Raw genomic sequence first — 14,543 nt, 5'->3', positions numbered from 1 at the left:
GCAACCCCATATCTGACAGTTCTCTCTCTGCTCTGGTTGTCAGCTTGCTTTCTCCTGGCCAGCTACTTCATCATTTGCTTGAGTTTTTCTTTTATTTTATTAGTTTTCCTGCTGTAATTCCAGGAAGTGGTGCTGCATATCTGCATCACAAAGCAAATCAGTACCTAAGCTTTTAATCTGGAAAGTTCAATCTCAGTGTAGGGCTTTATGTAGGGTGAATCTATTGAAATAACAGTTCCTTGTTTTCCATGAAATTAAAACAAGTAATTTCCCCTCTTTCCTAACAGAACAACCAAGAAGTTGTGTTTGTTTATATCATCCTAATTTAATGCTCCTTAGCTCTGATACATCCTTGTCTTTTTGTTGAAAATGATCTCTAAACTGATGAAAATTTCCAGTCTTGGCAGAGATGGGAGCTTGGCCAGCTTCCGATTAGTGCTTGCTTGGACATGCTTTTCCTGTGATTGTCTCCCCTAGTACAATAAGCTGCTCTCTCTCATTTTGCGTGAAAGTGCAGCCACCGGTGTAGTTAGAATGACATTAGGATGTAAGCAGGCTCCTGCAGGAAGCAAGGAGCTGCTGGGGAAGGTCAGGAAACACTTTAGGATCATTGGAATTTTCTGCTGTCTTCAGAGACCTTCAGAATGTATTAATTAATGTATTTAACCCTTCTCGTTAGCAGTCCCTGTGTGATCCTGTGTGTGCTGTTTGTGCTGTACAGCTAGCCCTGTGAAATAAACCAGGTAGTTTTGCACTGAATAAGCAGCTTTGATGAAGTTATCCATTGTATATGCATGTACATATGTAGGTATATATATTCAAAAAGCAGATGCACTTTTCAGCAGTGGAGTAGCCAGATTAAATAGTCCTGAACTGTTAAAAATGAAATAGCATGCATCTCCTTCTATCAAATTGTTCAAAGCAAGACAAGCAAAGTCCTATTTATTTGTTTATTTGTTCTCATTCAATCTGCCATGATCAGCATGTACTCATTGTGTCTTAAGTGAATCTCTCAGCTGCCAGCAAGGCTTCTAGGAGCGTGGAGAAAAGTACAAAAGCTCCTACTTCTATGTTGGTTTCTGCTTTCTGTCGCTTACATACTGTGTGTTGCTTGGTTTGTGCTATCCTGAGACTTCATCGTTTTTCTCCTCAGAACTTTTTGAAGTGGATTTCACCAGAAAGGACTACTTGTTCGCTTTATCTTTCTGGGGTTTATATATGCTTAAGCAGTCTTTGCTGCAGAAGTTTGAAAAGTACACAAAGTGTGTTGTGCAGTTTTTCTTCCATATTTAAACAATTCCTCTAAGGAAAAAAAAAAGTTACGTATTTAATGTTATTGCTGTTTCTTCTGTGCATTGTATTTCACACTATAATTATAGCCACGACAGTATGTCAGAATTTACAGATTTTAGGGGAATGGATGCAAATGGTCTTCCTGACAGTCAGGTTTATGCTTTTATAGTACATGATGAACTGTGGATAAAAGAGGTGTGCATTTCAAAAGGGAGGAGTTGCAGCTGTAGCTGCCTGGGGACCGACTGAAGGATGAAGAGAACAAAATGTAATCTGCAGAGAAACTTAACCTTTTATTGCTGTGCTAGTTTATTTTTGTAGATTTTCTTTCAAGTTTTGCTTAAGCCAAATTTAAGTCATCACTAAAATTAAAAGGCATGATCTTTTGGCTGGATGTTTAAGAGGCATAACAGCAAGCTGTGCAACGTTCCAGTGATTAGCTGTTCTTGTAGTGTGAAGAAACCATTGGGTTTAGGCATGTTCAAACTCTGGTACTTCTGGGAGGGAAACAGAGCAGTTATAACACAAATTGCTCCTTAGCTAATGGTGTATCAGCTGGATGTTAATCTCTTAAAGGTGTTACTGTTTCTGTGTAATGGTACAAAAGAGATCTCCATTTAGCAGTGTTGTGACGGAGGAGCACATAACCAAATCCAGTGTTTGCAATCTGGGGCCGAGCATTCCAAGTGACCACTTTACATTTCTCTCTTCAACAGGTTTGGGAAAAACCAAGAGAAAGACGAGCGCGAGAGACGCCTCACCTACCCCTAGTACAGACGCAGAATACCCGTCCAACGGCAGCAGTGCCGACCGGATTTATGATCTCAACATTCCAGCCTATGTGAAATTCGCCTATGTTGCAGAGAGGGAGGATGAACTGTCCCTCGTTAAAGGATCCCGAGTGATTGTCATGGAGAAATGCAGCGACGGCTGGTGGAGAGGTAGCTACAATGGACAGATTGGCTGGTTTCCTTCGAACTATGTGGTAGAGGAGGTTGAGGAGGCAACTGCAGATTCACCCAGCTTTCTCAACTTAAGGAAAGGCGCTTCCATGAGTAACGGCCAGGGCACCAAAGTACTCCATGTTGTTCAGACACTGTATCCATTCAGCTCCGTCACAGAAGAAGAGCTCAACTTTGAAAAAGGGGAAACAATGGAAGTCATTGAAAAGCCAGAAAATGACCCAGAATGGTGGAAATGTAAAAATTCCAGAGGGCAAATTGGTCTTGTTCCTAAAAACTATGTAGTAATCATTAGTGATGGTCCTACCATTAACACTTCCCATCCACCTCAGATAAGCTACACGGGACCATCTTCTACTGGACGGTTTGCTGGAAGAGAGTGGTATTACGGGAATGTTACCCGGCACCAAGCAGAATGTGCCCTGAATGAAAGGGGAGTGGAAGGAGACTTCCTTGTTAGAGATAGTGAATCTTCGGTAAGTGGTACTCAGCCCAGCAGGCTTTGTAATACCCCATGCTTGGGTTAGCAAGCATGACCACTAACAGCTTCCCTATATGTAGGCATTACCAACCGATACACTTGCTGCTTCTAAGAGTCAGTCTGTTACTGAAATGCAGTGACATTTACGCTGAAATTTAATGGCTGGGTCTGTGTTATCCAGGAGGGGTTAATTAATGAACAAGCAAGTAAATATTTCAGGCTTCAGTCTGACTTTTTACCTGTTCCTTATGTGCAATCTTCCTCAAATTTACAGCACTACAAGATAAAATAGTTCTTGTGAATTGCAAATTTAGTCATTTGATTTTAAAGGTAATTTCAAATGGGGTCTTCGCATTGGTCAGTTTTCTGCTTTTAATTGAACAGTAATATAGGTTCTTTATTGGTTAAATTTCCATTATAATGTATTTCTGCTCTACTTACCTTATTACAACCTAAACAATCTAAAGTATTGTATCTAATAGTTAAGATTACGAAACACAACAGTGAGGGTCAAGTCGGCAGCTCACATGCTTTGTAAATTGAGCCTTGATGACATCAGAGGGATATAAGTAATACTGAGTAGGGATCCTTGTAATCCTGAAAGTTCAGATTTAAAATTACACTGAAAGGCCTTTCGTGCATGCTGAGGCCAGAGAACTCATAGTTAAAGTGCTCAAAATTTTATTATCCCTTAACTGTGGTTTGGAAAAGGTGACAGATTTTAATAATTCCCTAATAGGTTTTTCAAAAGCTATGAAAAAAATTTGAATCAAATATGAATTTGCAATTAGGGCTTTTCTACATTTATTGTCTCAGTTGTAGGACCATTCCCTGAAGACAAATTGCTGTTTCATAGATGTCTCCATATTTTGCTGCTTCACATATAGAAGTTCAAAATTAATAGTTATATTAGCACAGTCTTCTAAATTGAGCATATGATACTGCTAAAATCAGTATAGCATACGCAGCTACAGACATCTATCATCTTTGTGTCAGGTTTCACTGTGCCTGTATTGTGGGCTATCCTGGTTTACAATGTAGATTGCAAATAAAAACTAAAGCAGGGTCAACTGCATAGAGCTTGAGCCATAATATGTTTTTAGAAAGATTTCTTGACTCTCATGTCTTCAAAAGGCTGTATTGATTGCCTTTATCACTTCTGGTTAGAACTTGAGGTATTCTTTATCATAATTGTCTATAAATCAGGGAAAAACTATTCTCATATGTTATTCCTCATGTAAATTGTTTCAGTAACTAGTCAGTAGTGGGTGTTGGCATGACTGCATGCTGGAAGAAAACAAAGAGCTTGCTTTAAGTAAAGGGGAGAATTAAGCTTGAGTTCAAATCCGGGAGTAAAGATCCTTTTAGCTCCTGATACTTTTTTGGAAGTATTTTGGAACAGAATCATTTGCTGATTCTGTTCTTCCTAAGTTACAATTTCAGGTACTCAGAAGAGGTCCCAAAATGAAGTAAAAATCTGAGGTGGTATTAAGGAAGATTCATTAGGTAGTGCAAACTAAAGGATACTCTTTAGTGGACAAACAACTAAGTATTTTGGGCTTCAATTTGACTTTTCATGTGTTTCTTATATGCAGTACTAAAACTTGGGGTTGGCTGGCATGTTGGCTCTTGGCAAGGGACATGAATAGAGGCTTAGAGTGACAGCAGAGCAACAGCTGAAAGACAAGGAAATTGTTAATTTTGCAGGGTTTTCTGTATCCAAATACAACTTTGCATTCTAATTATTGGAAAACAGTAGTAGTTTATTGTTATTATTACTGAAGTTAGGACTCTTGCTATACTGAAATTTTTACATCATATAGAACGTTATTGACAAAACATAATTCTGTAACAGTCCCAAATATTTTTTCTTTTTCTTGATCTGCATCCAGTAGTGTTGTTGTCTGATTAAATCTCAGGCATCTTTCCTTGATGAATTTGCTCTGAAGAAGACATGATAGCTGTCAAACTCCCCTTTGTTTGAAGCTCTGTGTCATCGAGTTCCTATTTCTGCTCTTAGTTAACTGTAATTACTAACTTAGTGAAGCCAGATGCAAATGAACCAAAGGAGAATAGGAAGAAAATCAGAAATTTAGAAAACATGACTGACAGAGCCTGAGAGGAATCAAGTTTGTTTAGTCAACAGAAGAAGAGACTGAAGTGGGGCATAGAGTCTTCTAAAATGTAGAAAGCTACTACAGGATTATGGTAATCATTAAATTACAGTAGTTCAGCTGTCTCTTCAAAGTAGCATCCTGTCTGGCAGGGGCAGGCGGATATACTGGATGCAGTGTACCCTTGGTGTGTCTGTCCATCAGACAGAAGCTCACTATCAAATCTGGATGCTGCATGTGGGGTTATCCTGAGGCAGTAGCTATCAATTTCCTTCTGCCTTTTTAGAAAGTGCTAGGACTTTGAAGTTTGAAAGTTAATACATTACTTAAAATACAAAAATGCACAGCCATTTCTCAGCAGATGCCATGTCACAGTGACCACCGTGCTATGGCTTGTTTCTTAGCTCTTAAGAGTATGCCTCTGGAGCAAATGAATTTCCTTGAAAGGACACAGTAACCTTTCAACTTAATATGACATCGTAGCATTAAACACACTTGTATTCAAAGCAGTTTCAAATTTGCTACTTGCGTTGTTGCTGGGGAAATTGTTGCTCGTGGAGCACGCAAAGATTAATGCAGAATGTGGTCTTCAAGTTGTTTCCAGCATCTGTTACTGGAATCCCAGAAAATTTGCTCAATTCTTATTACAGCAAGTTTCTTGCACACATGCAATTAAAAAAATTGCTGAATTGAGGAACTTATCTGACTTCGCCCCACCTTTTCCTAATCTTGATCTGGTCTTACAGATCTTATATTTAGGGGTTTTTTTGAGTAATGAGGAAAACTGTAGTTACGCATGTAAAGACCTCCTTTGTTTTAGTACTGCTAGAGAATTCTAGGTTTTATTATGTTAAAAGAAATGCTTTACATCTCAAACTTGTCTGCCCTAATCTTTATATATCATACCATCATATAATTTGTTTATGTATGTGAATTATAAAAGCATTGGGGATAGCTACTTTGTGGGTTGGGGGGGGAGAGGGGTGTTTCTCCTGAAGTGCCAAGAGTGACATAATAAGCGAATGGGCATACTTAAGAAAAAGATCATAAAAGATCTATTTCAAGCTCATTATGTATGGAACAAATAAAAATTAATAACTGTTAAATTTTTGACAGTTGCCATACTTCAAATGTGTGACTAGGGAGGCTGTTTATGCTGTGGCTAAGAGTCGCCAGGAGTGTCTGCACGATCAGAGCAAAAGATCTTGACTAGAAAGAACAGACCAAAGTTTGCTCATCTTTCCACAAGACCATCACTTCCTATTCTATTGTGTTATGAATCCACCTATTAAAGCTGTGGATGCAGGCATTACTCCTTTCTAAAAAGGCCCATCAATAAAACTGCGAGTCATCCTGCTAATCCCATTCCTGATTTTTGACCTATTTTAGGGCTTTCTATAGCCTTCCATTGCCATAGTTACAAAAGGTTGTCTGTATAAAAGTTTTTCTTAGATTTGAGTTTTGCTCTTGTTACTGAGCTGAAAAGCTCTCCTTGGATAGATGAAGGTTTGTATTATTCTATATTCATTTGATGTGACTGTCATGTTTTTCCATTTCAGATTCTAGTAGCTGCAAGATTTTACAATGTTTCTCTAGATTTTAAACTCACCAGATGTTTGTCTCACAGCTAGATTCCTTAGCCAGAAATACTCTCCTCAGTTGCACTTAGATCTAAGACATGCTGCCATAGTGGAAAGTATCCTGAGACAAACACTGTCAGGTAGCTAGGAGCCTGATTATCTTCATTAATTACGAAATACTATTATTAGAACCATAAACTTGTTAGAACCGTTTAGGCCCATAGTTTATGTAACAGCCACAGTTCCCTACTGATAACATTTTTTCCAGCTCTGTTATACCTAGGTCATGCCACCTTAGCTTTGGAGATGTAAAGGAGGAAACAGAAGTGGAACATACCTAGTGAGAAGTAATGCTTGACTTGTTCTTTCTGTTGCAGGCTGCTCGGTTGGTTAAAAACTGAAGTTGGTTGTCTCATTTAAGCAGCACTCCTGAATAAATAATGCAGATTTAATCTGTGCAGTCTCTGTACAGCCACTTTTTACCCTTTTTGAGTTGCAGGCTCTTTAGTGGTCAGATTTTTGTTCTCTGAGTGTAATACCTAACACAAGACAAACAAGTCTTGGCTGACACTTGGCCTGGGTTGGTTAGGTGATCATCATGCTTTGAAGATCTAAGATTCCACCAGGGAGAGAAGCAAATTCAGAAGGAAGAGAGTTTTTTGTTCAGGTTCACCCTGGGAAACAAGTGTGCTTGTGAATGCTGTAGTTAACAGGAAGCAGTAACAGGTTGTGGCTGGTGATGTGGGAGGGCAACCACACAATATTTCTAGCTTCTAAGCAGATTGTCTGTTGCAGACACCCGTAAACTTCAAAGGGAGTTTCTATTGGGACTTGCAGGCCCCTTACATTCTGCTGTGAGTGGGTACAAAACTGGTGATGACACAAACACCACTGCTTCATAGCCCTGTGATGTCTTCCAATGAAGCAGAGGTGATGTTATTTCTCTCAGACCAGGTCTATTCATTAGCATGAATGAGCTACAAGTTTTTTTTTGACAATTTCAGAAGCAGTTATTCATTAGAAAGTAATGGCTGCCAATAGTGTCACAGTTATGAAGTTATAGTAACCAGCCCTAAATGGGGTTTTAGAGCATAGTATTAAGGTGATTCTGACTATTGTAGATGTAGTAAGATGATACTGAGGGCTGTAGGTATGACTGGATTTGTGTCAGTCCTTTGAGATAGCATTTGGCTTCTGTGCTCTTTGTCCAGCAATAGCAACAGCAGAGGGAGGAGGCACAGGTTGAGAGTTCATATGCTTTTTGAGGTGCTAATTCTGTAGCTTTCAGGGTGTCCCATATTTTTAATCCTGCAAGTGTTGGATAGAAGCAATGAAACGTGGCAACTGTTCAAAAACTGAAGCATTTGTCATGTTTTGTGACATGCTATGATTGATGAGTATGGCAGAGAGGAGAAGAAAGTTTATCTTTAAAAATAAGCTAAGGAAATAGCCCAGTGGCTTGTTTTAAATGGAAAAATAGAAACTTCATTAGAGCTGCATTTGAAGACCGATGCAGCCAATACATGTTTCTGACCTATGAAACATTGATTTTGGAACATTGTGAACATTACATAGAGAAGAAGGGTATTTGTTTATATCTAAATAAGGTAGAAGGGGTAGAAAACAGAATTAACACTCCCAGATGGTTCTTTTCAGCCTGACCTTAGGTTTTTGAGCTGTGACTTGTTTTTTTGGCTTGGTGACTGAGGAGGAGAAGGGGTGAAGGAAAACCTGGGTATGAAAGTAAAAGGAGTTGGGGAACTCCAAGTGATATGGTCTAGAAGAGTCTGAAGAGTGAGTGCATGAGAATATCTGTGATGGAGGAAGGACATTGCCAAGTGGAACTGGATTAAGAGGAAAAAATTAAGTTACAGGATCAGTAAAAGGCTTTCGAGAGGAAGATATTTTCCTCAACATTGCCATTTATGGTAAAATTGCCTTGTTTCATTCTCAAAAGGAGATTGTAAAGAGGGAAACAACTTCCCTGAGTTCACTTGTTTTCCATTATATCACTTTATAACTTATCTTCATGATAAAGTTTTCCATATTTTTTTGAAAAGACAGTGAAGTTTCTGACCAAAGGAGTAAAATTAAAGAAAGATCTTCCTACCTGTTGTCTTCCACGTGTTGCAGGCACCAGTTAACCTTTGATCATCTTAGTCATAAGCAGGAGTTAAAATAAAGGAATCTGAAACGATCAAAGTGCTGCTACACCTGGACTGAAGAGCTGCAGATGCATGACAGCTAATATTCAATTTTCTGTTTTAGGAATTGATTTAACTTCAGGCTTAGGTCTTCCCAATTATGACGGTACAGAAATATTCACAGGCTCCCTGCCATGAAGCTATGCTCTGGAATTCTGTTGCAGAATCAACAACTCTTCTATAGATTTCAGGGATTAAAGCTTACTTCTGATGTGCCTTTATTTAGTGTATGTGAGGCTTTTAATCCTGGAAGAGTTAGTGTGCAAACATCCAAAAGTAGCAATTAATTTAAGAGGGAGAAGGGAGAAAAATTGGCCAGCAGTTGAAACAAAATAGCTTTAACAGTAAATAAAATAAACAGACTTGGAGCAAATCCAAGGAAGACAGCAGGGAACCAATTCAAGCTGCATCGAACCAGCATACTTTGAAATGGTGATATTAAAAGCAGTAGTTTATCTAGAGGTTTGTTTTGTTTGTTTGATTTTTTTATTTTTTTTTTAGTAAGTATTTTTAACCATTTTTCATGTTTGTTAAAGTGGGAAGGAACCAAAATAAAGCCAAATGCAAGTCCAGTTGCTTTTGCTGTTTGGTCTTGAATCCTGTAGAAGTTACTACTCTGAGGCCAATAAAGGGTTTCAGGGTTTTTGCAACAGCTGTTTGAGCTCTTCCATCTCTTTGCACCGGATGATGGCTCTCAAAAGAGTTAGATCAGCCTTTCCGCTATTTTTTTGTACTTAATTAAATCAGATCACGAAAAGAATAAACTTTGTAACAAATTCTGGAGAAAATAAGGAATAATAATGTCTTCTATCTATGCATCAATCCAATTAGCAGTTCTGAGGCTGGGAAGAATAGACGATAGTTCAGGAGAATGTTCATTCATTAACATTATAATTAAAATGGCAGGAAGAGTATGTAATGTATTGTGTAGACCATCTCACAAAGATCTAAGTCTGGCCAGTGCCTGGGACATAGGTCAGTAGATCTGAGGTCTAAGACCTATTCCAGCACCAGTTTGTGTGTCGTTAGCACACCCTTTCAGTTCTCGAGACAATGTTTCTTAGCAGATAGAGTTTTAAAAACGCATCATTTTGACATGCTGAAGACAACTGTGCTTTGTCAGAAGACATTAAAACTTTGCTGAGTGTGAAGTGATTATTTCACTTATTTTTAAACCTTTGTCATAACAACTTTTCCTGTTCCCAAAACAAAAACATGTGTTTGGTTCAGATTATGAACTTCCCACTTGTAAGTTCTTCTATTGTAAATGAGGGCCTTTGGGTTACTGTTTTTTGTTTGACGTAGGCGTCACCCATGGAAGCAGCACAACTGAAGTCAGCAAGGCTTGATCTTGTTTTTTTGAATCATAAGCAGGTATGCGCTCCCCTGAGCTCTGTTCTTGAAGAGACCCTATGAACCTGCCTTGTACTGTGTTTCAAACACAGCCATCAGCACACTGCCCGGATCCTGTGCCCTAAATTTCTCGTCCATGAGCCCATGGTCCCAGAGTTTTGTTTGTGCAGGACTGTGCTTTCTTGCTATTTAAATGGCTGCTGCTTATGGCTATGGAGGTGTGCATTGAAACAGGTCCTAGGCCTGCGTGGTTATTGCTGCTGGGGGGTTGTCCACACTGCGCTTGGGGTATTAACTACAGCACAGTGTTGGTGCCAACCGGGTTAGCTTTAACCCAGTAGCGTAAGTGTTGAAAGTAAGTCAGGCTTGGTGTGGGCTCTGTGCAGCCTTGTTTATGATGCTCTGGGGGCAGGGGTTTAATATCAGAGCTAGCTGGCTTAAAATAGCAGTTTTCAAACTTGGGAGTTAGGGGTGGGGCATTGGGAACCCCAGACATGCGCTTTTATGCACATTTCTTCCCATCCTGTTCCCCCACCCTCCCCAGTTCTTTTGTCTTGGCAGTCACAGGGGGTGTTATGTGTATGTGTCTTTGGAGCTGCTCAATGCCTGAGGCAGCCTTACTGATGGAGCCTGCACTGACCTGGCCAAGGTCCAGTGACACTGGACCATAGGTGGAAGAAGTAATTCTCCTATGACTGTTACGTAAAATATTTTTTAAAGAAATTATGCTTGTAGATCTGGAATGTAGTGGCTTGAGGTAGAAGTGGGTTAGTCCAGAGGTGTGGGCAGCTGCTGGTTTGAGCAGTGCAAGAGGGAAGAACGTGCTGCCCAAAGCCGAGGTGTGAGCCTGGGGAGTTGGGCCAGAGCCAGATCAACAGGCATGGCAGGAGCTTTGTTTGCTATAGGCAAGGCAAATGGAGTTGGTAGTGAAGCAGAGAAAGGAACTGGTACTAAAAAAACAGGTGACAGGGACATGAAAGGGACAAGATTTTGGGATAGGCAGAATGTGTGGGTATGTGGGGCAGATACCAGCATCATTGCGGGGAAAAAAGTGCTCCTGAGAAAATGCTGTCTTTCAGCTTACTTGGGTACATACTCAGTGTCGTATCAGACTGTGCAAACACAGTATAGAGGACCCCAGAGGCTGTGGTTACATGAACTGGAGTCTGGTGACAGCAGTATTGTCCAAGGGCTCCTGCTTCCCCCTGCTTGGTCCTCTGCTGTGCCGCAGCTGCATTGGGGTGGTTTGTAAGGTGATGCTGTGAACCAGATAGCCCTCTGTGGGTTTTTTTTAGCCTGGGCAAGTTCAGGTTCACGGCGCTTGCCTGACCAGGGACTGCAGGAAGGCTGCATCTGAAGTCTGGCTCGTGCATTCAACAGTTTCTGCCTGAAGCTGTGCCTTCAGTGGGCAGAGACCCTGCGGCAGTACCTCCAGAGTCACATCTGGCATTACTTACCTCCATTAAGTGCTTGCTGCAACCTGGTGTGTGCTTCTTATTTTTCATTATTCCATTTCTTCCCCTGGCTGGCGACACCTGCTCCAGCCACCTCTCGCAGGGTAGAGCCGGTGCTCCTATCTCCGGGGCCAGCCAGCAGCCGTCGATGGCTAGAGGAGTTCAGCTGAAAGCACGGGATGGTGTGTCCTTTCTACCCTCCCCTGGCAGCATGTGGTGCAGAAAGCAGAATGGCCTCATCCCAGCTGTTGGGATGACAGCTCTGTCTTCGTTAAAGCAACTGATTGCCAAGATGAAGGGATTTATCATGCGAAATTGTTCCGTCCTGAATAACTTAATTAGTGCTTACGTTTTGTCCTTTGTGGGTGGTGGTTTGATGGTGAGATTCATACTGTGTTTTTATTCTACAGCTTTATCCTTTTTTTTACAAAAAAGGTGTGCTCAATAGGAGAAATTATTCCCCATACATGTGGTAATGAAGATAGAAGGTGAATGTGGTTTTGTCTTTTGCAATGCAAAGCAAGAACGGCCCTCTAGTGGTCACGGCTCTGAAACAAGCAGTATGTGGAATTTTCTTCATCTCACCCTAACAATATTGCAATAATTGCTTTCTCCAGGACTTTCTAGCAAGGAAATCATACATGATGGAAGTTTTTCCCTTCTCCTTGATATTCTCCTGCTTCTAGATTGAGTAGCTAAGATAATATTTGCAATTTAGTCATGTAATTGGCGGCTTCAGACTGTGCATCTGGGGAGCTTTCACTTAACTGACTTAACTGTGCACGTTAATAATGGTGGCAATTATTTATTGAATAATAGACTATTGGGTTTCTTAAGTAGCTAAAGCACCAAGCTGTGGAACAAAGCCTAGCATAAATTACCATAAGCTGTATGACACAGTTTGTTCCTGAAACCACAAAATTACGCCTTCATTTTGTTCACTTTTGTGTAATTCTCTTTTTTTTTTTTTTTCTTTCTTTTTGAATTCTTCTCAACAGCCCAGTGACTTCTCAGTATCTCTAAAGGCATCGGGGAAGAACAAACATTTCAAGGTGCAGCTCGTGGACAATGTCTATTGTATTGGGCAGCGTCGCTTTAATACTATGGATGAGTTGGTGGAACACTACAAAAAGGCTCCCATCTTCACCAGTGAACACGGGGAAAAGCTATATCTTGTGAAAGCACTTCAGTGACGTTGAAGATGGACTTGGCCACCTGGGCCTCTTATAACTTACAAGCCTTAGGTCCTAAATTCACTTTTATAGAGCAGAGCAATATCTGAAGCAGGCTTAAGGAATAGGCTCTTTCTAAAGTGTTTGCTCTGTCGGTTGCTGTTTGTCTTTTTTTTTTTTTTTGTTTGCCTCTTTTTTTGTGTTCCAGTTCTGTTAATCTCCGACCACCTCTCTTCAGGTTGAGAGTTTCCCTTGGGTGGCCGTGGCGAGCACTCACCTTCCCAGCTGAGTTCAAAACTCCCCTCTCCTGTGTACGTTTACATAGTTAGCTCAGATCACGGAGGGGTGTTTTCAATTCAAACCAGTGTTAATCTGTTCAGATTGCTCACACAGGCAGAACTCTCCGATCAGAGACATCGGGCACAGTCTGAATGCACTGAAGCTGCAGCTACTTAAGTGAGAGAGAGTAGACCTAACAGTTGTGGCTGTGAGTTCTGTAGCTATATCGCTTACCGAGTAGTATATTACAAAACCTCCTAGTTCCTAGAAGCACTCTTTACACTGTACTCTGCTATTACATTGCCTCTCTGACTCTTTGTAAAGAGTACACTAATTAAAAGCATTTTGTAATAGTACTTCTTAAACTACTATGGTAAGATTGTAGTAAAAGAAAACTATCTAGTGTATTTTGGTCTGTAATTGCAACAAAGAGAAATTTTATTTGAAAGTTGATTACTAGAGAAAGAATCATTGAATTGTAAAGGCTGAATGTTTTGGTAATCTACAACCAAATGTGCCATCCACATAATGCTTTTTCCTCTTGCCCTTCTGCTTGTTTGAATTAAACGATTATGTATTTAATTCTCAAAGTAATATGTATCTGTAGCTGATTGTTGACACTAATACAGAAGATTAATAAAAACTGATCTTGGGGCGGGGCGGGCTACCAACACTATATATATATTTGCTTTACAGAAAGAAATCTTCGGGTTTTACAGAGGATGGTGTGGTTGGTAGGAAGAGACACACAGAATGTTTATGAAGAAAATGCATTTTTCTCTTTTCTTTACATTTAAACTCCTTTATGGTTTAAATATACAGTCTTTAGATGGCACATTCCTGAGATTGAAGAAAGGATCATGAGATCTCAAAATCTTGCATACTCAGTTTTTTGGATATTGTAATAAAAAAGGTATTATGTCATGATGGAGTACTGGATTTATCCTTGGGTTGTGGTCCTGGTGTTGCTGTAGCAAGGTAAAATAGAGTAAATAATGAATTTGTTTGTCTTGGAATTTGTGTTGCCTAAAAAGAAAACTTCCGTGACTGCAGAGGACAGTTTGATATGAGGCAGTGTCTAATGAGCTCCGTGTTTCTTGTTTCTGTGATAAGTAAGTCCGTTCATAGCTTTAATGAAAACTGCAAGATGGAGCTGTTTCCTGGTACCTTTTTGCTATTAAAACATGTTCCTTACCTGTTCTGTATGTCAGCCAGTGGTAGTACAACTACCTCTGTGCATAATTCCAGTATGGGTTGAGCAGACACCAGTGCTGTCTGACTTGCTCTGGTGTAATCATACCACTGCCAGAAGACTGCATTGTTACGTCTGCGAATGAATTGCAGTCTTGCTCAGACCTGAGATGCAAGTACGATTTTTGAAGTTCCACACACATACTATTTTCTCACCACTCTCAAAATCTTATTTCTGTAAGGTTATCTGAATTGACAGCTGTATTTCAGTTAAGAACTGTATTTGCATTAACTACAAATTGGGCAATGGCACTTCTGCTCAGTCCAGCTTAATGAAGAAAAGCAGTGATACAGAGCAATCCAGGATGGTCATGCATTAGTCTGAAGAGCACCTACCCATGACTGTCTTCTAAGAATATAGAAGCTTTCCGTAGGAAGTTGGGGTGAAGTACCAACTGTT

The 14,543-nt window shown here is 40.1% G+C and overlaps 1 protein-coding gene across 1 annotated transcript; it reads left to right on the top strand.

Moving 5' to 3' along the window:
- Positions 1-2,009: 2,009 nt before the first annotated feature.
- LOC104403214 (cytoplasmic protein NCK2) lies at positions 2,010-13,816 on the top strand (the record flags this gene model as incomplete). Its single annotated transcript, XM_010011277.1, has 2 exons — positions 2,010-2,731; positions 12,440-13,816. Coding segments are annotated over 2 exons (917 nt in total), but the record flags the coding sequence as incomplete, so codon positions are not given.
- Positions 13,817-14,543: the final 727 nt, after the last annotated feature.

The sequence above is a fragment of the Nestor notabilis genome, unplaced genomic scaffold, assembly GCF_000696875.1.
Source record: "Nestor notabilis isolate BGI_N333 unplaced genomic scaffold, ASM69687v1 scaffold20583, whole genome shotgun sequence".
In the NCBI taxonomy this organism is placed as follows: domain Eukaryota; kingdom Metazoa; phylum Chordata; class Aves; order Psittaciformes; family Psittacidae; genus Nestor; species Nestor notabilis.
Note: the sequence above shows the minus strand (reverse complement) of the source record. Positions and strands in the feature narration are given on the sequence as shown.